Raw genomic sequence first — 20,814 nt, forward strand, 5'->3', positions numbered from 1 at the left:
TATTTGCCCAGCAATGGGAGGGCGTAGAAGACACAGGTGTGAATGTTTTCAAGATTGCTAGAAATATGAGATGCGATCTTTAGGTTTTAAAACCTGAATTTCACAGTAGGCACCTTATTGACAATTTAAAGAACCGCCGTAACCGACTACACGAACGATGCATTCCCCCTGAATTTCATACAGCTATCAGCCTAAAGCCATGCTTCTTCATCACAGCTACAATAACTCAACCTGCTTTCCACCAAGGAATACTACCAGTAGCCTAAAAGCAGTACAAATTTACTAGAACAAAAGGTAACGCAAGCATGTTGCATCATTTCCAACTCCGATTCGCTATGATACATCAAAGGCTTCATTGCAGTATTCTACTCGACTCATTATGCTGGAGACAGCCAAGTCGGTTAGGTGGATGTTAGCACTCAGTACATGCTTACCCAACTCATTACTTGGGGTCTCATAGGAATCAGAATACTACCAGGAAAGTGTCGATATACTGACACTTCCACACTGCTGGATTTCTGTCACTCACACGTCAACACGCAGCCCACACCATTGCTCACGACAGTGCTCACCAACAGGCGAGTTCAAGTTGGAGCCTGCATTGCGCGTCATTGCTCTTGAGTGCGCAGTCGCCAGTAAATTTGGAGAAACGAGATTGTGGCATCTCGTGGTTGGATAACAGCATTATAATGAGTAGCGCGCATCGCGGATAGGTTCTACTGGATCTGCTCCAACTCATAAAGAGGGTTGCAGAGGTTGTGAAGGCAATCATCAGTCGGCACAACACGTTAGCGTTTGTACAACCCACGAAGCCATGTCAACAGGTACAGCCATCGGCATTGACTTAGGAACGTCCTTCTCGTGCGTCGGTGTGTTCAAGCACGACAGGGTGGAAATCGTAGCCAACGATCAGGATCACCGCACAACGCCCACTTGTGTGGCCTTTACAGATAAGGAGCGTTTATTCAGTGAAGCTGCAACGTACCAGATGGCTGTAAACCACACCAATACTGTGTTCGACGTGAAGCGTCTGATTGGGCGCACTTTCGACGACGAGGCAGTGCAGGATGACATAAAGTACTGGCCCTTCAAAGTTATAAATTCACAAGGGATGCCGAAGATTGAGGTAGAATATCGTGGTGAGAAGAAACAATTCGCTGCGGAGGAGATCTCGGCCATGGTGTTGCAGAAGATGAAGGAGACAGCGGAGGCCTACCTGGGTGAGAAGGTCACAGATGCGGTGATCGCTGTACCAGCTTGCTTCAATAGCCGCCAACGTCAGGCTACACTTGACGCAGGAAAAATTGCGGGTCTGAATGTGCTGCGTCTCATCAACGAGCCGACTGCAGCTGCCATTGCATATGGCGTGAAGAAGAGAAGTGAGAGACAGCACAATGTGCTCGTCTTCGATTGGGGTGGTGGCACCCTCGACGTGTCCATCCTGTCCATCGAGAATGGCACATTTGAGGTGAAGGCAGTTGGTGGTGACACACACCTGGGTGGTGAAAACATCAATTCTCGACTGGTGGATCACTGTGTGGAGGAGTTCAAACGCAGGCACGAGGAAAGGGATTTGACAACTAGCAAAAAAGCAATTATCCGTCTGAGAAAAGCATGTGAGACGGCAAAGAGGAAGCTGAGTACAATTGACTCCACAAATGTAGAAGTTGTATCGTTGTTTAAGGACATCGATTTCTGTACGGAACTCACTCGAGACCAACTTGAGCAGTTGTGCTCGGACCTCTTCAGCCGAACGATGGATGCGGTAAGGTCAGCATTGAGTGCTGCGAAGATGAAGCGGACTGACATCGACGAGATATTGTTGGTGGGTGGATCAACGCGTATTCCTAAGGTGCAGACGATGTTGCAGAACTTCTTCAATGGCAAAAAACTGAATAGGACCGTCAACGCAGACGAGGCAGTGGCGTACGGTGCGACATTACTGGCGGCCAAACTGACTGGTGCTATTCCGAAGTCGATGCAGCATTTGAGGCTGCTGGAAGTGGCGCCGCTATCACAGTGGCTGGAGTTCCCAGATGGTACTAATTGGGAGATAGTAGAGCGCAACACGCAAATTCCGATAAAGAAGAAATGGGCCTGCAAAATTCCTACAGATAATATTGCTGATAACACGTACACTGTTTTTGAGGGTGAGAGTCAGAAGGTAAACAACATCTACATTTTAGACGACTTTCCTTCTACGAATTGTTGTTTGGATCTGCTTGGTTTGGTCAAGTTTTATTTGACTATCGAGATTGACGAAAGTGGCATTCTCCATGTGTCAGCGGTGAAAAAGACGTTTTGGAAGCGGAAGAGCATCACTCCTATCGAAGGCAAGGTTGGCCTTTCGGAGGTGAAGGTAGAACGAATGATAAATGATGCGAAGAAGATGAAGCTGGAAGACGAGAAGGAGAGAATCAGGATGGCAGCGAAGAATGCGTTAGTGAGCTACATTTACAGCATAAAATCGAAAATGGAGAGCGAGGAGATGAAGCAAAGGGCATCAGAGGAGCATAGACGAAAATTTATTAGGACGTGTAAAGAGATGATTAAGTGGACGGACATGGAAGAGAACTCCACAAAGGAGGACTATGAACGGAATCGGAAGAATTTGGAGGAGATGTACAATGGTATTACTATGGTAAAAAGAAGTGCCGCTTCTGACCATGGCAATATGAAATGCCATAGAGACAGATGTGGAGAACCAACCACCCACTTTTGAGTCATCGTGCATAACATGAAGTAACAAGACTTGGAAATGTGAATACCCAATTATGATTTATTAACCCTAACCCATGGTGAATTGCTACTCCTTTTGTATTTTGGCGGAAAAATACATAGTAATTCATTGAAGCCTTTTTTAAACTCTTAGCTCTTCATTGAACCAACCCCATCCTCCCCAAAGCGGCTCCCCATTCACCTATCCCTAAATTGGTTATGACCTCTGAAGTTCCCGAAAAGACTACAGCAATCACTTTACTGTGAGCTTCACAAAGAGTTTAGTAATGGGATTTGGCATACACCAGCAATATGGATGTTTGTTTATCCCTCGGCATTGGTGAGAAGCTACTTTTGACTTGGCCTTTGTACCATGCTGGGTGAGCTGGCCTTCGGGCCATGCCAGTAGCCTAAACACCTTCTCTGTGCTAATTATATACATTCTGCCCGAGTATTGTGCATTTTTTCGTCTAAAGGGAAGTCTTCGGAAGCTTCATTATACGCATCCTCCATAATAATCGTGCTTATAAAAAATGAGGGGAAATACGAAGGCCTGAATGTCTTTGTGAAACTAGATTTTAATGCTGTATTCCAAAAACCTTGAGCTGATTTTTTCAAAAGGGTTTAAAGTGACTTTAAAATATGTTTTATCTACCACACTAGACGTAAATCTAAGCTAAAATAAAATGTGCAGTAAAAGCAAATATATAAATGGCCAGCCTTATGCTTATTAAACGAGTTTTTTATTAAAAGTTATTAATCTCCCTTCTTTTAAAAGCAATTCATCATCCTGAAGTTGTGCTTTTTCTAAATTTAACAGTTTTGCTGCTAAAAGTGCAGCAAATAAGTATTACTCTAGGATATTTTTAGTTCATCAACTTTTGCAATAAATATTTGTTTTAGTCGACGAATCGCTTCGTGACGCGCCTTACTTGGGCTGCTATCGTGATCTGTCTGGGATGCGCTATCTCGCTGCCTACCTACTAGCCCAACTGGGCGGTACTAGTCGTCCTCAGGAGTCCGATATTAAAAATATTTTAAGCTCAGTTGGTATCGAATGTGAGCAGGCGCGAGCCAAGTTGGCAAGTAGCATGTTTCCACTTTTAATATAATTAGGTAGTTGACCAATTACACGGCAAAAATGTGCATGATTTGATTAACGCCGGTAAGGAGAAAATGTCCACGGTCTCTTTTGGCGCCGCCCCGGTCGCTGTCGCTACTCCAGCGGGTGGTGCTCCCACTACCGCTGCTGCTGCTGAGGCTCCCAAGGGTGGCGACAAGGCCCCTGCTCCCGCCAAGGAAGAAAAGAAAGAGGAGTCCGAAGAATCTGATGCGGACATGGGTTTCAGTCTTTTTGACTAATTATTTGTGAATTAAAAAGGTTTTTATGATGCTGCTCTTGTTTTATCTGTACTTACGTAAGAACGCAATTATACTTTATGGTGCTTCATGTTCTAGGAATTATTTACTCGTAAGATCCCTAGTCGTTACCGTCCACTACTGATGGGTGTGTTTGCAGTTCTTTGATACCCCCACGTGCGTATTGTGCAAACTTTATTTCCTTCTTCACTTCTTGAGTACATTTAAATTGAACTGTTTTGGTGTGTTTTTATCGTATCTGCTGGAGTGTGATGCATCCTATCGTTGTGGATGTTATCAGAAAGAAGAATGTGCAAAATCCGAATAGCATAATCCAGAAGCTGAATCTTTTGATGTAGGCTTGAATTGTTGGTAGACATCCCTGAAGAAGAGAGTTAGGCTCTGTCCAATCTTACTCTATAGTATATGGCGTCGTTGTGCGCTCCGGTTGTAAACTTTGGGGGTCCGTATTGCCAATTTTGACACCGGTCGAGGTTTTCATATTCATCAGTTAGTTGGCGCGTCAAGTAATCCAGTTTCCTGTAGCAGCAGGACTTGGGCACCATTCGGTAGGCCGGGTTGGAGGCTTAAAGGAGATGGGGGTTGAAGAATTTTAGTCATGCTTAAGTTACTGTAGGGCCGTCCTGGTGGGTGGGTTTGATAACCTTCGAGGGGCCTTCGCGCCTGAGGTACGTTTTCACCCACCTCAGGTGCTTCTGGTATGGGGTGTCGGGCGGACTACGCTGAGTGCATTTTCATTGTTGTGTCGTCATGGCTGGTGGCTTGTTGAATCTATGTCAGGATAATATGCTAATTTTCTCCATCGTTATTGCAAGCGTTATTTCCGCATGTGCGATTTACTCCGTGTCGGAAAGAAGTTACCATAGGGGTACGCATAACTCATTAGCTACCAGCCAGCAGTCACCAATTTAGCTATGTTCTTGTAGTGGCATGAAGGTGGGCAACTTTTGTGCAAAGTGCAGGTTGCGATCGGGGCAAAAGCATCGCTCTTTCAAGCATTTCGGGACCGGTCCGTGCTACTTACAAACACTTAAGTAGAGCGTCACAAAAGCTCTCTGCCATTGCGGTCAATTTGAGTGTAAGAGCTTCGTTCGGGGCCACTGTATTAATTTATCACCATTCAATGAATAATCAACAAAATACGTCAAAATAATAAACTACTCCATCGGGTACGGCTGTTGACTCATGCCTTCTCTTTGTCTCCTAGCGACAGCATTAATAGCTATGGGCGTTAATCCGGCAAAGTTGCATGCCCTTTCTCCCCCAAGTAAGGCTTGCTGTGTTAATGCATGAAAAGTAAAGTTTGAGGCCGCTTCGACTTCGTTTTTTTTTTGCTTATATTTGATAGTACACAAAGTGACTTCCAGTGGCTCAAGCTTGTGATATTTTATCAGGCCTTTCAGTAGGGTTAATTATTTTAAAGACTGAGATCCTTCATTAGGCATTAACAGGACTAACAAAACTGTTAAATTCACCCACACCTTACAAACTGGGATTAAATTTTCCTTTCCTGCCTGTTCAATCTGCCACCACTGTAAACTCTTTTGCGATTAGTGACATAAGGGAAATGATTTTGTCCACCAGTCAGGCGAACCTCATCGTCTCCCACTGTTTAAGTCTCAATTTGAGTCTATTCAGCTCTTGATTTCTCATTCCAGCCAAAATACCTCAAACAAACTTTCATTAGTTGCCAAAATCTGGATGACTGCCCAGTCAAAATGCGTAGATCTTGCAGGGAAAACCGGACCTAATTATGTCGCTCCACTTTTGCAAAAAGTGAGGGTACACCTTTACAAATTAAAAGAAGGAATCTTGTGATTTCGGTAGATCAAAAGAAGTGGAAGTGTTGAAACAACCAACCTGGAATGGTCTGTGTATCGTCCAAGAGCACTGAATTTTCGTCCAGGAACCATTTGGAGTCGCGCCAAGCACTCCAACCATTGTCTTCAACTGCACAGCAGAGAAGGTAGCCTTGGAGATAATCCCATGATGTGGTGATAACTGCCAAGGTTCCATAGTTGTCCTTCAAATTTTTTAACATCACCGCCCCAACATTATCTCCGGCCTAGAAATCACAACTGACGTTGAAAGTCATTGCCACAATTTGTAAAAGAAGGTTAGGAGAAGAAACAGTCTTACCAAATAGGGGAATAAGAGAACAAGAAGAAGGCCGATTAGTAAGATGATAATGAGAAGGATTGATCCTGCAACAAGCTTTAAAAAATTTTTGTGTAGAATTAGGCACCAAATATACAGAAGACATCTTGGTTGAGAGCAGCTAAACTAAGAAATAAACGATAACAAAGAGATGGATGCGTGAGAGGAATGGTTAAACGGGGGAACGAGCGGACCTGGGGTGGAGGCATGGATGGATATGGGATGGATGGACGCAAAATGGATGGATAGATTGGATATAGAGGATGGATGAATAAATAAGTAATGGATGGATTAAAATGTGCGAAAATAATGCATGTAGAATGGACAGAAGGCTGAATAAGGGAGAAATGGGGGGTAGATAATTACGAGATGGATGAATGGATGGATATGGGATAAATAGATGAATAGATGGATACGGGCTGGATGAATGGATGGATGGATAAATAGATGCGGGACCGACAAATGGGGAATTAAAAGACAAATATAAAGTGGATTAATAAATATATGGATGTGTGAAGATATAGGAAGGAACGGATGGAAGGATAGATATGATTGTGGAAAAACTGACCACAATAACGAAGAATCTGTTTTTGGCTGACATTCCACACATGCCTAGGAAGGCAGTCCATATGGTACAGAGACTTGCGAAAAGAACGATATACATTCCGTAGTAAAGATTGATTCCAAATGTTCTAGTCACTTCGCCGTGCGTGTAAATTGCCATTAAGCTTACCATTAAGGTGCATATTCCAAGTATCTGAATCGTCAAACATAAATTCATAATATGTAGTGGCAAATGTGTAAAATATCACACAAAAAATAGGTAAGAAAATTACCAAACTAAAAAGGCAGGAAAGATCGCCAACGGCACGAGTGCAGCATGCTTTATGGCATAATCCGTTTTCAACAGCTATAAAGGCCTGTTTCATGCTTTAACATAACCTTAAAGAAAGGAAACAAATTCAGCAAATCATTAAATATTGAAAAATTGTTGACGGCTCAAGAAACATATCGTTTAGAAGTTAAACGCTTAAAGCTATAGCTAAAATATATAACAAAGCCTTATCAATACACATTTTGAGTCTAGTGCACACAAAAAAGGGGCAAATATCTAGGAGATCTACAGAGAAACTCTAGTTACTATTGAATTCATAAAGTCGAAAAGCTAGTAACCCTCAAAAAAACTGCTGCGACAAAAAATGATTTCTAAGCCAAAATATCTACTTTTGCTGCCTAAGCTTTGCCAAACTACATCGTGCATTTGGTTTCAATAACTTGACTTTGCTCTTTAAGTTAGCACTTTTGAAAAAGTACCCAATTAACCCAATTTAACCTAGTCAACATAAACAAATATGACCTATGCAATGACAAGAAAAAGTCAAGCACTCGTTCATCTATTTGTGCCAAGTTTTGTTAATCAAATATTGCTCTTTTTTTATTTTGTTGCTTAGTTAGATATGGCCTTTCGTATTACCACAAATAGTAATTTTTTACTTCGCTTATCGTTTTTTAAATTGCCATCCACTTTGCAAATTACGCTTAAAGTAGTTTAAAATATTTTTAGTGCAAATGTGGTCACGCAAAGGCCAATAAATCAATGTTGATTTTAATTCAATTGTTTCAAATTGCTTTAAAATAAATGCTTAGATGTTTTTGTTTAAGTCAACACCATTGGTAGGCGGCGTGAAGCAACCCCTTCGCTGGCCTATCCCTTCCTGAGATTGTATGCCACATGATATGATGGATACGGACCTCTTTGTTGATTTCCGAAAACAGGTTTTCTTCGTGTAGCTTTTATTATTTTAGAACGAAAACAACTTTGCTATCTCAGATGTGCCTGTAGGTCTGAAAGCGGTAAGTTTTTCGTTTCCTTTTATGGATTATTTGTTTTTCGTATGTTTCGCTTCAGCGTTTGTGCGATTTTCGCCCCCTTTGCTGGCAAATATTTTGTTTTAGCTGTTAATTTTTCACTAGCTAATTAAGTTCTTGTTATTTCCATTACTTACAACTCTTATATTCTAGTAGCCGTGGTCTCACCTTTTATAACATTTTCCATCAATTGGTCTCATTAGTAAATTAGTCATGAGACTTTCTGTTTTTTACTGTTTTATTCTGCAACTTCTTTATTTTGTTCCATTTTTCTTAAAGAAAATCTTTTCCGAATGCAAAGCATTTTTGGAAAACCCGGCCAATCAAAGCAATGCTGACGCAATTGTCTGTTTACTCATTTTGAGTCGTGATCCTGACTACCAAAAGCGCCTATCCGAATGTGACATGCTCCATCTTCTATTTCGAGAAGCTGCCATCCTACCAGATTCGCCGAAGCCACCCGACGAGTGCATTGTAGGTGCTCTGAAGTGCCTCTCAAATGTCATTTTCAAAAACCCAGACGTTATTCAGGACTTGAGGTGTGTGTTTTCCCTCATTTTGCTTGATAACACTACCTAATGTTGGCCTTTTCAATACCACTCTTTTTGCGGGTAGTCATGTTCTCTCGGAATGTTGCTGAGTAGTCTAGCCGTGATCCGTGCCACTAGTTTAAAGACCCAACCATGGGAGACAGACATGCATAGGCAGCAGCTGTGGCGTGATTCTGACTAGTGCTTTTTTGCTTGTTACATTTGACAGACTGAAGCACTGCTTGGATGCGTTGCTCGATCGTTGTGAGGCTCAAATTAAGGGCTCCCCTAACTTCCAAATCGCATTATTTGATCTGAAGGTGCTCTTTCTCTGCTCTGCTTTGGAGTCTGCCGCACGTCTTGAAATTCTCACTTCGCGTTTTGAATCCGATATTTTTGTAAACATTCTTCGATGGGCGCTAGCCTCAGACTTCTCCGTCCACCCTCAAAAGTTTGACATTGCCATAGAAACGCTAAAGCTGCTTTTCAATTTAAGCTACGCCAAGAAAGAACGAGATTACGATCAGGTAGGTTGAAGTCTTCCTAATTGATCTTGTCTCCTTCGCCCTTCAGAAACTTTACGAATCCACCTATCGTGACCTTACTACCGTCATTCGTGAACTGCTTGTGAAATTCGTGGAGCCTCGTGAACGCAGGATGGAGCTCGTTAGGTAGACACCACTAAAAACTCAAACGCACTTTTCCTTTTACAGTCATTCGGTCAACTTCCTCACCTCGGTTCCATCTGCATGCTACGTAGAATTGCTCTTTCCACCGTCGAATGTTGATGCTTCTTTGCAGTCGGACGATTTTCACGCCGATCCTCAGGTTACTCGAGCTCTCTCCGTTCTTGTCGAGTTTCTGACCTATCAGTTGGAACAGGTGATGCCTCCTTAGCTTTACGCATGCATTATCGTTCAATTTTTGGTACCTGGCTAATTTTACGTTGACAAGGTGGTCGCATGAATGGCTACCGAAGCTCTGGGTTGACAACTACCATCACTCTTAATCTGTAGGCGTGAATAGGTATCTACGGGGTCGATTTTTACATCTTTGTCAATAAAGTGTCAAGCGTTGTCGTATACACCCACTCGTTTGACCCTTAGCTCTCCTGTATGTATTGGCGCTACATCCACCTTGTGAAACACGGATTAGGTCAAGTGCCCCTTTTTAAATTAGATGTTGTTGTATTCCCCACTTAATATCAAGTTTTCCTAGGAATTTTGCAGTTACGCCTTACCAATACACACTGGTATAGTAATGTACAAGGCTGAACGAAGTGCCTCGGTGAGTTTGTTTCGGGGCCCACCTTCTAGTTAATGGAACACTCACCCAGCAGTAAACCGCCTGATGGAGTACCACGTGAGGCATCTTCGTGGTACCCATGTTCAGCGTCCTTTTCTCTTTGCCACCTTGTTACCATTTCAGCGCTGTTCAGGTGTTTGTCTGGATTATTCTTGGCTCCTTAGAGCATGGGAATGGTTCCATAATTTAATCATATGCCATTATCCGTGGTGCTAGATTTTAAGTCGGGGTGTTTGCCAAAGGGTATTGTGATCTTGTGAGTCTAGGCCGATCCATTTATCAACAGGATACACCTTCTCTTCGCAATTTGTGAGGGTGCTTTTTACCGCGTCAAGACAGTATAGCCTTGTGACTCCTCGCTGAGCTCCTCAGCTTGAAAGCAGGTCGTCATGTAATACTTGCTTAATGGTTAAACTACGAGGTCAGTTAAAACAAGATTTGACAGCCCTATCTTTGTTGAGTCGACTCCACGGCGCAACAAATTCTTGAGAATAAGATAAGGGTGTGACTTTAAAAAGATCTTGTATCTAAACACTTTTTTATCATTTTGCGATTGGAAAACCAAACAGGATGATAAATCACCATCTCGTTCGGGCCAACTGCTCTCTCCCATTCTGACCGTGATGGCTACCGCCTCGAAGGTTAACAGAACAATCAGGAAGTACCTCCGCATGAGGGTATGTGTCTCACCCTTTATATTAGAAAGAATGACTGATTAAGGTTTCACCTGCCCTACTTTTTGTCTTGGAATTGTAGCTTCTGCCACATCTAGGCGCAGATGTCAAACGTCTGCCAGAAACAGGCAATACTCTTCGTAATCGGTATGCCAATTTTGTCACCATTTAGAAGTGCGCACTTCTTCGGCTACTGTGAATTTCCTCCTTTCGTCTTTAGACTGTGCAGTAGATTAACCGCCAAAGCAAACCTGGATGATAGGACTGTGGAAGCTGTGGCATTGCTTATTTTTATTCTCTGTAAGGAAAAGGGTGAGTTTTACCTCTGTTAGATGAGGATTACTCTTTATTCTGTTTTCGGTACGACTTGTTAAAACGACTTTGATTCCTGAAATGCCTCCGATCGTTTAACGTCAATCTTTCCCGCGTTCTCCAACACTTCCCTCTTCCTTCCAACCCTCTGTTCGTGCTGATGTCAGGCCGGTGGATGTGATTCGAGGCTCTTTGCCTGCCAGATCGAGTTAAAGTCGGTTCCAAGGCTGCAAAAGTTGCTTGTGCACTATTTGGAAGAGATATGATGATGAATGGGTTTCGCATTCCATTCACTGCTAGACGGCTGGGAAATGCATCAATTTGTTTTTCACCCTTTTCATGTGCATCGTAAAATTGCACCACTGGGAAAAGATTGCTTGCTGGCTGACTAATGTTGGAAAACTGGTTGTTGTTCTATGAATTGTTCGCCTACTGAAGGTCTAGCAAATACGACTGATCTCGATTAAATCGGTACGGCACAACTTGAAGATTTGCAAGATACACTTTCCTTTGAGAAAGGATTAGGACCAATAGATCAGTGGCAAGGAGCAGCGCCAAGCTAAGTGGCTCGTAAGGAGACCTCATGGACCACTCTTTGATGGAATGGGAGGGAAATGCTGTCTTGTCCTTATTCTGCGCATTCTCTTGGTGATATTTCCCCAAGCCTCAAATGATTGTTGCCTTTTTCCTTGCATTAAATAGATGAAAATTGAGATGGCTGGAACTAGGCTATCTGTTAAGAGCTTTCCGAGGTCACTTATTGGTTACTTTCAGCACTTCCCTTCCATGGATGCATTCTCAGCCGGTGATGAGTAAGGATGAGGCCTACCTAGAAATTCTCTCATCAAACGATCGTACCACCCTAGTTATAATGATTCCCAATCCATTAAAGTCATTCCTTTGAGGAGTCGATTTGACACGTGGAATCCATAGTCCTTGGTTGTTGGATCGACGCATAAAGGGCCGCACGAACATCTCCCCGCTAGGGAAGGGAAGAGAACCGTGAATAGAACACACAGAGGCAAGCATTTACCTACAGACAGTAAAATAGCTCTCCATGGACGCCTCCTACCGCTTTTGGCTCTGCTTGTGTGTTAATGGACCCACAGGAAGGGTGTGTCATGCGAAAGAAATGAGCATTAAGATGCGAACGCTCCTCGTATTTTAGCCTACGTTCTTCATTTTCGCATTCCTGTTTATCAACTAGGTGGGTAAGTGGGCAGGTAGATAGTTAGAGCCTTTTGTGGGTGTTTGTGTGTGTGTGAAAAGCAGAGGCTCCCACGCCTGTGACGATAGGATATTCTTCTCCTACTGATGTCCTATAACCACTCTCCTCTAGTCGACCGCGCAGTGAAGTATTCGGGTTTTGGGAACTTTGTGGGCTTCCTCTCACGCCACGGTCTCATGGCACCGTCTGGTGGTCGTGGCGGTGGCGAGGCCTATTCTTCAGCTTCCTCGGACTCCGAGACGGAGGATTATCGAGAGTTAAAAGACCAAATTAACCCTGTGACGGGTCGCGTTGAACCGCCACGTTGTAATCCAATGGAGGGTCTCAGTGATGAGCAGAAGGAATTTGAGGCTATGCAATTGGTCAACAAGATTGATCAACTTCAGAGGTCAGTCTTGTCTAAACTTGTTTCAAACGCTTACATGCAACTTTTGCCTTTTCTTCTTTGCCTGCTCCTCGCTTGAATCGGGAGCGGTGATTAGAGCAATTTCCTGTCACCTACGTACCACACCTGCCAAGGTAGTCAAAAATGCTCATGGTTTTTGCTACAGCTCACTGCAACAATTTCATACTGCTTATAAAGCAACAGGATGAGATTTGGGCCTGTTTGTTCGAAAAAACCGGGTTTAGCTTGGTTGAAAGGCTGAAGATCCGGATCGTAGTGGTCAATTTCCCCTTGGAATTTTTGCTGGTGAAGGCTTTCAATCAGCAATAGCTTCTTGCATTCCTGTTGAACGCTTGGGAAATGGTTTAACAGTTAAGACGTTCCCCCCCCCCCTCCCAATATATCTGTGGAATTTTATCAAATTTTCCATCTTTTAATTACTTTTCCAGAAGTGGTCTAATCCAGCCTGGAGTTGTGGGCGAGGATGGACGAGTACGACCTGCGGAGCATGTCTTGGAGTTGGTACAGAACATTTCCGATGAGGAGGATGAGGAGTCTGACTAGCTCCCACCTTATCTTTTGACTCCTTCTTTTAGTTACTTTGCATTTACTGGTTCCAGTCATCGTGATAATCAACAGTTCATTTCTTATCTACATCATGTCGCATAACTTTGCTTCTCCTCTTCAGTTCAAGTGATTGAGAAGAAATGTAATGCCATATCAGCGAATTCTTTTAGTTGTGTGGTGTTGCTTTTGGTGGGAGTGTTTAGTCGTGGGGCGGGTAACCTCATCAGTATTCTGTCGATCTGCCCTGGTGCATGCATGAGGAAAACGAGCTCAGTACCTTGGAGTGCGGTCGTATCCTGTGGGATGAATTTGCTAGACAGACTTGTGGTTGCACTTGGACGTACCCAGGTGCCTGTGAGCATTTCATTCCACTAAAGTAGGTAAATTCATTAATGAGATTTCAGGCAGATTTCCAACAACAGCAGTTATTGCTATCACCGAAACGCATACACTGGATGAGAATCTTGCCTATAAAAAATGAAGTATGCAAAATAAGTCCATTTAAAACGATATTAAGGAAGAAATCCTTGAAGCTAAGATAGTAGTCAAACTGGAATTCTAGCACCTGGGTATTGATTCCACTTCCTGTTTTGGGCAGATGCAATCGTAACAAGCAAAATGATATGCCTAATTAGTGACTGAATTCTACTGTCATGTAGAGTTGAAAAGGTGACTGCCGAGTTTCTAGTTTTCTGGTAGGGGAATATTATTGGACAAAATCCACTCAACCATAATTTTCCCTATTGAGAAAAAGTGTATACAAATATGTTTGTCTTGCTCAGCAAAAAAACTTTATGTATTTTACACTGTCTCAGGTTTTTTGATCTATAGGAATCAAACCTTTAGCCTTGCAATTTAGTTTCTTAATAGACCTTTTGTAATAATTTTATATTAAAAAATATGTCGGCTATATTATATGGGTATCTAATAAGATAAGTTGCTTTTTAAATATTTCAAGTACTTTTAGCAGTTACGAGATCAACTCCAGCTTCCATGTGTGCAGGTCAATGTGTGACCATTACGTGAGGTTTTCGTAAATCGCCGACGTATCACCGAGGCTGATTCGAATCAATTTCGGGAGATCTGGGTAGATTTACTCCTGAGAACTAAGGCTTTGTACACTTCAAACAGTATATTGTATACTTTTGTTCCAAAATAAAGGCTCCAATGCAGCTGAATCGACTGGAAGCAAAATTGCCCCATTTGGGAAGCCCCAATTTCCCTGCTTCTTCTTTCCACAGAAGTTCCTTTGTGATTTTCCTATCCTTATTTGACTGGTCTACTTTTGGTGTAAATTTGATTAAAGATGTTACATGTATGTTTTGGCATTGTCTCTGCGTTCCATGACTTTCCATACCATTGCTTGGTGAATATTTACTTGCTTATAATTTCTGCTTTGTCTAGAAGCAGTCAACTTTATTTTGGTTTAGGGATTGACAGTGATGGAGAGATGAGCGGTACAACTTCCTCAATCGCATTTTAAGACATCTTGTGTATCCCACTAGAATAATTCATTTAGCTTCTACAGTTTTGTTCACTCGTAGCCTAATCTAAGCCTTAAGGGGTTCACATCTTTTTTGTACAAATTCCCACTACAAATTTATTTGGATGGGCATTTACTCCGTATTGTTTCGCGTCATAGCTATTAAGGAATGCTTTCTCGTCCAACCATTTAAATTCTCAGATCGCGTCCATATTTGGTGTGCTGGTATTTCTACACAAGTCCGATAATATACTGTTGGCTATTCATCGAGCCCAACTGGTACTACCGTTTTATCAGTCATGGTAATTGTCTATGTGGAAAGGCTGGAAACCGTTTGGGACTGGTCACTACATTTTGAACTGCTTAGTATCGTCAATCTCCTTATTACTTTCTTCAATACTACTTCCGGAACTGCTCTATAAGCTCTCGGCTATTCGACAATTTTCTCCAGAATGGGATGTTGTCAAACTGGAGTTTGTTTCGCAGCCTCGAGCACTTCAGCTGTAGTGCTTAGCTGCCAACTTTCCTGGTTTACTCTTCACTGGGCTCCCATCGTGAGTTAATTTTTGTTTGCCATTACAGCAGGTCGCTTTGTGCGCGCGTGTTTCTTGCTCTCTCGTAAATTGTGCCTTCCGTCTCATCAGATCCATGTCCGCCAGTATTAAGTTTCTCAGGTGAGTTTTTATGGACTTCTTCACACCTCATAACCTTTAGTTTTATTTCTGACCGTAAAAATAACCTTATGAAGCTATGCTCTCCCCCTTTGAAACAAGCCCTTCCTTTATTGCATTGCGTAAACTCTGCTTCCAATTTCCTGACCTGAGTCTAGCCTTACATCTGTGATGTATGTGGTAACTTCTTGTTTCATCCAATTGTGTAACAGATCTCTTGGTAGTCGTTGAATTGATCAAATTCGAAATGCAACTGCTAGTGCCATATTTGAACAATGACTAATCTGCGACTTTCAGTAGCTAATGTGTTAATTGGTTCGTCCAAAGTTCTCCCCACTTTCCCATTTTGCATTTTCTTTTATCGCATCTCCCGATTATTTGACCACCCTGTTGCCAATATCTCCAAGTTAACCGAATTCAATGAGCTTGGCATTTTAGTTGTTGTTTATTGGTCAATAGTTCATCCATCCATCGTCCCAACCACCGGTTTCTAAAATCGTCCAATTATAAACTTACCTAACTCCCATTGGCCAATTGCCACCGGCCAAAAGTGAAATCCGTGGAGGCGCCTATATCGACTCTAACCAAAGCATATTCATAATAACCATGGATGAGACGGAGTTAGTGGTTCCCTGGGAGAAGCAGCAACGTATGCTCAACTCCTCCAATCCACAGACCTCATCTGCAGTACGTAAGAGCTTCTCTTACGCCGGTGTTTGGCAGGATCCTGGCTCAGCTCAATCAGGGGCTGTTTATAGTGATGCTGCTACTGCAGCGGTGACCGCAGCCGCTACTGCTCCATTTTCAATACCACATCTGCCAGCATCACTTCCGTCTACCTCCGAGGAGGGATGTCTTTCGACAGACTCCCTAGTGGCTCCGGGGACCTCAGCACGAAAGTCTTCGTCAGTTGCCGATCCCATGACCATTATATTTCAGGCTGGTGCAAAAATGAAGTTTGTGCCATTTTTCGCTAGACAGGGGGCTCCATCTTTGACACAGAGCAGTGACGGGGAGGTATTTTGCAATTTTATCAGGTTGGTTACCAGGCTTTTTGCATATCCTTCTCCTTTTGCGTCCTCTCCTCCATTTCTTGATTTTTTCATTGCCTTAACAAACTTTGCTGCGTTTAATGTGAGCTTAAAACGGCTAATAACCCTCTGGCCACACCAAATAAACGTGAATTAGGCTGTAGTGCCTGTATGGCAGTCTCCTTTTGGCAGCCTTCACGATCACTGACAGTGATTTCGCCTTTTTATTTCTCTTTTCAGTTACTTTGCTCTTCTCTCTAATTTCCTCCATCTCAAGTGAGCTGTAAAGATGAGATTAATTAGTGTTCTAGGCGTTGTACTTTCTAGCTCTCCCTTTTCTCCCCCTTCCCCTCTTCTATCCTGCTATTTATGCATCCTCTTCATTTTATTTCCCTGGGCGAGGTTTTTTTCGCATAACATTTGTGTATTTACTGTGAGAAAAAAACAGTGCCGTTTTGGGCGTCTCCTTTTGTTCACCTTAAATCTGCTTCATTAATTTTACAATCGCTTTCCCTAGGGTTGTCATTCCGACTTCAATTAGTGCTTGCGAAGGAGGATCTTATTCTGATTGACTACATAAAGGTCACTTATCAGCTTGGAAGTACACCTGACAGTACTTGATGGAGAATGCGAAAAAAATGAGATGTACTAGATAGTGTTCAGTACTTCCTCCTCCCTAATAATTTTTATTGTCCCTTCTGAAGCTCCACCACATGATGGAAGGTAGTTAGCTCGATTTTGGGGCATAAATTACTGCATTGTGGTGGAATTTGTGGGCACTTGTAAAGTGCCTAGGACATATTGCCACTTGACACGAAAAATTCCCTCAGGTGTGCATAGGATTTAATAATGAAACAGGAAGCGAAGAGCTCAAATCCTGTAGGACGGTGCAAGAGGCCCCATAACTCATAACACTGCCAGAATAACGTTGTGGAAAGATTTGTACTTTAAAAGGGTGTGGGTACCGTCACAACTACCCCCCCTTTCCTCGAAAGCCCTCTGTCCCCCTTGACCCTGGCGGTATTTCCTCAAGGCATCTTTCAACCCACTCACTGTCCCACGTAGTCCAGTGCAGAATCAGTTGAGAAATCAGGGAGCACTAAAAGATGTAGGCGGAGTGAAACCTCCACAACTGTTTGCTTACTTGGCCAAAAATTTTTTGCTATTGAAACAAGATTGTCTATAAACGGCAGTTTACTTGGTGTTTGCATGAAGTATGCCGTTCCGTTGGGCTTAACTCGGCCTCTTGAGGTCGGGAGGAAGTAGGAAAGCATTCGCCTCTTCTTACGCATACTTGTGGAGAGGGCGATCCCATGCAGATAGAATTATTTTAGTAGCGTTTTGGGGTACATCTTGCTTGCACCTCTTGACCAGATCCTTCTGCTTTGTTCACCTTCCTCCTCCTCCCCCCCAAAAGTAAAAAAATGTTCCTTTAGGTACTATGACCTCTCATCCCTTGTTCTCCCCTGCGTTTTGTTTTCTGCGACTGGTGCTCAGATTAAACTGATACTCCGAGGTTCACAATTGTTTACTTATTTCAGCTGACTCGATACCTAGGCATTTGGGGCATACAGGCTATCTCCTGTATTAGCTGTTAACTCTTACCATGGAAAGCCTCATTTTTGTGATTATCAGGCCTCCAATGGCAGGTATTTTACGCACCGGAGTGATTACTGCGGAATGAGGATCATCAAGGTATGGGGGGATTGTCATTAACGCATGTACGACTGGCCCTGAAATGTTTTACGCCATCCAAGCCTTGCTATGCGTGAGCATTGCATCACCGTATCGAGAGAGTGGCCATAGTCTTTTGTAGGTATCACGAAGTTTACATCATGCCGTCGTATAGGCGCACTGCCACTGTGACTCTCCATTCTGGTCAGCGATGTCTGAACTGATCAGAGAGTTGGCTATTTGTGCTGTTGTCCTGTTGATTTCGCAACCTGAATAGTCAACGGAACAAAGACTTCGATACGGACATCGCAATTACTGACACGTTTGGATAAAGTGAAGCTGCAAAGTGTAGATACGTGACCCATAGCTCACCACCGGCGGGACGAGAAGTGGCCTCACTAGCACATTGGCCATTAAGGCAAAACTAAACGAGTGCACGAGTTCCGAGACCTCCTGGAATGTGCAAGAAATAAAAATTCTGGAAAATGAAAACAGGAGCGGCTCCTGACATTGCAAATGCCTCCAGTAGGGGGACCCCTCATCAATTTTGTTGCCCGCATTTTTGCCGTCAGCCTGGCTGTAGTCCAAAGAATTAATGAAGGTTAGACGGACATGGTAGTAACCGAATAAGTTGGCATTCCATGTACGTTTAAAGGTGTTGGGAGCCTTTTGTAACCCCGAAACCGTATTAAATTAACGCCGCCAAGACAAAGCTTGCATTGGTTAACACGTCGACTGTCGGAAATGAGTAGTTCATGGCACAGCTACACCGATGCATATCCATCCATGCGTGCAATTTTTCACCCTTTTTTTTATCTTTTCTCATAAAAACTTTTATTGCCTCCTTTTTTTCCCTATCATCAGATTCCATCAAACAATGTCGTTTACCCTCTCTGGATGTAATCGCTATGACCTTTTTTTCCCTGACCAAAACCAGTTTATCCGCTTGTAGCCACCGTGACGGTGACCGGAAGTTGCGGTGACTGATAAGTTAATGTAGATAAACGTGCAATTAAGGGAAGTAACGCCAGGTAAATGGGTCATATGATGGCATTCGTTAAGTGAAGTTTTGTTTATCGCCAGCAGGAAATCTTATTTCCCCTGTTACCCACAGAAGTGCATCCACTCCTCTGAGAGGGTGATAAAAGCCCCCCCCTTTCCTCCTCTTCCTCCCTTCATATTCTCTTCGATGCTTGCAAAACCCCCCTTTGTTCCACATCAATTAGGTCTTTTGATGTCCTTTTAAACACCTCCCTGTCATTAGCATGAGGAAGATAGCGAGACAGACGACAGCAATTTCCCACTTCAGAAGGAACAAAGAAAACTAATTTTCAAGGCAAGCTCAATACTACGATGTCATGTTGTTTTTTTTCCTACCTGGCGTTAGAGTGTGTCTCAAGCTCAATTTTTTTCCCTTTTCAACTGAATAATAGGTATCCATTCCACAGTCTCATTTTTTATATGCTCTAGGGTAGTGGGGTTTTCTCTCTCTCCACTCTTTAATCAGGTGAGAAAGAGGCCAATTAACTCATCACTCGCCTCTCCCCTCACTAAATTTAGGCTACATCTTTTATGCCGAGGGAATAAAAACGAACTCTTCATTTTAAATGCTGATTTTGAAATTTTATTTTGTCGTTACGTGATATAAATGAAAGTGGTGAAGGGAAGGAAGCAGGAGAGTGAGGAATAGGAACTTACTGTGCTTCCTCAGACATCTGACATTTGAGGGAGTGTAAACTCAACAGAGAGGATGACAGCAGTCCTCTTGAAGAATGCCTTTTTACAGCAAAGGTGGATTGTGTTTTAAAGATCACGACCACTTTCTGGCTGGACGAACCTTCTAGAGTCGGGTGTAGCGCCTGGAGACGTTATGACAGTATGAAAGGCTGGTAAACCATGGGCAGGAACTGTCATTAAGATGGTGACTGCCCGTCTCGTGTTTTGCTCTTCTACTTCAGTTGGTCACAAGATTGCATCAACTGAGAGGCAAGGGGATAGTAAGAGGGGGAAATTGTGACAAGTTCGTACCCTGCATCGACTGTAGAAAGGGCTACGGAGAGCACATTCCTTGTTCTGCTTGCTTTTTGCAGAAACATATGTTTAAAGGCAACATGAGGGTGTTTGTCAGAGTTGGTGCCATTTTGTCAATCCTTCCAGGGTAGATTTCCACACATTTGGCCATCAGCGCCCGAGGGCTTTTTAATGTGCCGTTGAGATACAGTCTCTAGATAGCATTTAGAGCACATCAGCGTGGAAGAAGGTCTGTGGAAGCTGTAGGCACGAGCAGGAGGTCATGACACCAATCTCAATGGTTGAACGATGAAGTGTGCGTCTACTACTGGCTCGCAAAAATTATTCGAATTTGTGGGTCTCCTTTTTGGCGAAGGGACATCACAGTCACACTGCCACTGACAGATGTATGGTTAGCATCACTTAAAATATCTTTAAGATGGAGAGCTCGAGTGTTCTATCAACACGTCGAATTGGGGTGCGCCTCTTTTTCGGTGAATACCAGCAGATATCTGTACCACCTCAGTAACTACCTTACCACAAGATGTGTGCACGTATGCGCTACCTCGGAGGTATTTTCACTACCACTGCAATAAACTGGACCGGATCCAATGGACGAGCTGACACGCGTGACTTCTAAAACCCCTACTACACTAAGGCATACCGGGGAAGTAGGTCACACTTGTCACTGACTACAACGTACCCTACCATCACGACAGTTCCCACATCACTTGAATGCCACCTCCCGCTATTTGGGGAGGAAAAGGAAGAGGGCGTACAAGAAAATGGTGCGATTTCTGGATCACCAAAACCCTACATC

At 43.1% G+C, this 20,814-nt stretch overlaps 5 protein-coding genes across 5 annotated transcripts; 3 read left to right on the top strand and 2 right to left on the bottom strand. All coding sequences in view use genetic code 11, as the record gives it.

Annotated features, from left to right (window-relative positions):
- Positions 1–814: 814 nt before the first annotated feature.
- On the top strand, positions 815–1,071 carry EGR_06337 (Heat shock cognate protein; the record flags this gene model as incomplete). Its single annotated transcript, XM_024495586.1, has 2 exons — positions 815–959; positions 1,028–1,071. The coding sequence occupies 2 exons, from the start codon at positions 815–817 to the stop codon at positions 1,069–1,071; spliced, it is 189 nt and encodes a 62-aa protein (XP_024349984.1).
- A 1,474-nt stretch (positions 1,072–2,545) lies between these two features.
- Positions 2,546–4,080, top strand: EGR_06338 (60S acidic ribosomal protein P2; the record flags this gene model as incomplete). Its single annotated transcript, XM_024495587.1, has 3 exons — positions 2,546–2,630; positions 3,622–3,804; positions 3,839–4,080. 3 exons carry the CDS (start codon positions 2,546–2,548, stop codon positions 4,078–4,080), a joined length of 510 nt encoding a protein of 169 aa, XP_024349985.1.
- A 392-nt stretch (positions 4,081–4,472) lies between these two features.
- EGR_06339 (hypothetical protein) lies at positions 4,473–7,184 on the bottom strand (the record flags this gene model as incomplete). Its single annotated transcript, XM_024495588.1, has 5 exons — positions 4,473–4,663; positions 5,959–6,163; positions 6,238–6,312; positions 6,824–7,012; positions 7,092–7,184. 5 exons carry the CDS (start codon positions 7,182–7,184, stop codon positions 4,473–4,475), a joined length of 753 nt encoding a protein of 250 aa, XP_024349986.1.
- An 811-nt stretch (positions 7,185–7,995) lies between these two features.
- On the top strand, positions 7,996–13,122 carry EGR_06340 (Synembryn-A; the record flags this gene model as incomplete). The annotated part of the gene is made up of 11 exons (XM_024495589.1): positions 7,996–8,031; positions 8,062–8,109; positions 8,404–8,663; positions 8,884–9,181; positions 9,228–9,325; positions 9,368–9,536; positions 10,529–10,636; positions 10,716–10,780; positions 10,854–10,945; positions 12,285–12,561; positions 13,008–13,122. 11 exons carry the CDS (start codon positions 7,996–7,998, stop codon positions 13,120–13,122), a joined length of 1,566 nt encoding a protein of 521 aa, XP_024349987.1.
- A 366-nt stretch (positions 13,123–13,488) lies between these two features.
- On the bottom strand, positions 13,489–18,855 carry EGR_06341 (hypothetical protein; the record flags this gene model as incomplete). The annotated part of the gene is made up of 6 exons (XM_024495590.1): positions 13,489–13,593; positions 14,409–14,506; positions 15,444–15,535; positions 16,520–16,591; positions 17,364–17,472; positions 18,789–18,855. 6 exons carry the CDS (start codon positions 18,853–18,855, stop codon positions 13,489–13,491), a joined length of 543 nt encoding a protein of 180 aa, XP_024349988.1.
- Positions 18,856–20,814: the final 1,959 nt, after the last annotated feature.

This window comes from Echinococcus granulosus (assembly GCF_000524195.1).
Source record: "Echinococcus granulosus chromosome Unknown EG_S00055, whole genome shotgun sequence".
Taxonomy (NCBI): domain Eukaryota; kingdom Metazoa; phylum Platyhelminthes; class Cestoda; order Cyclophyllidea; family Taeniidae; genus Echinococcus; species Echinococcus granulosus.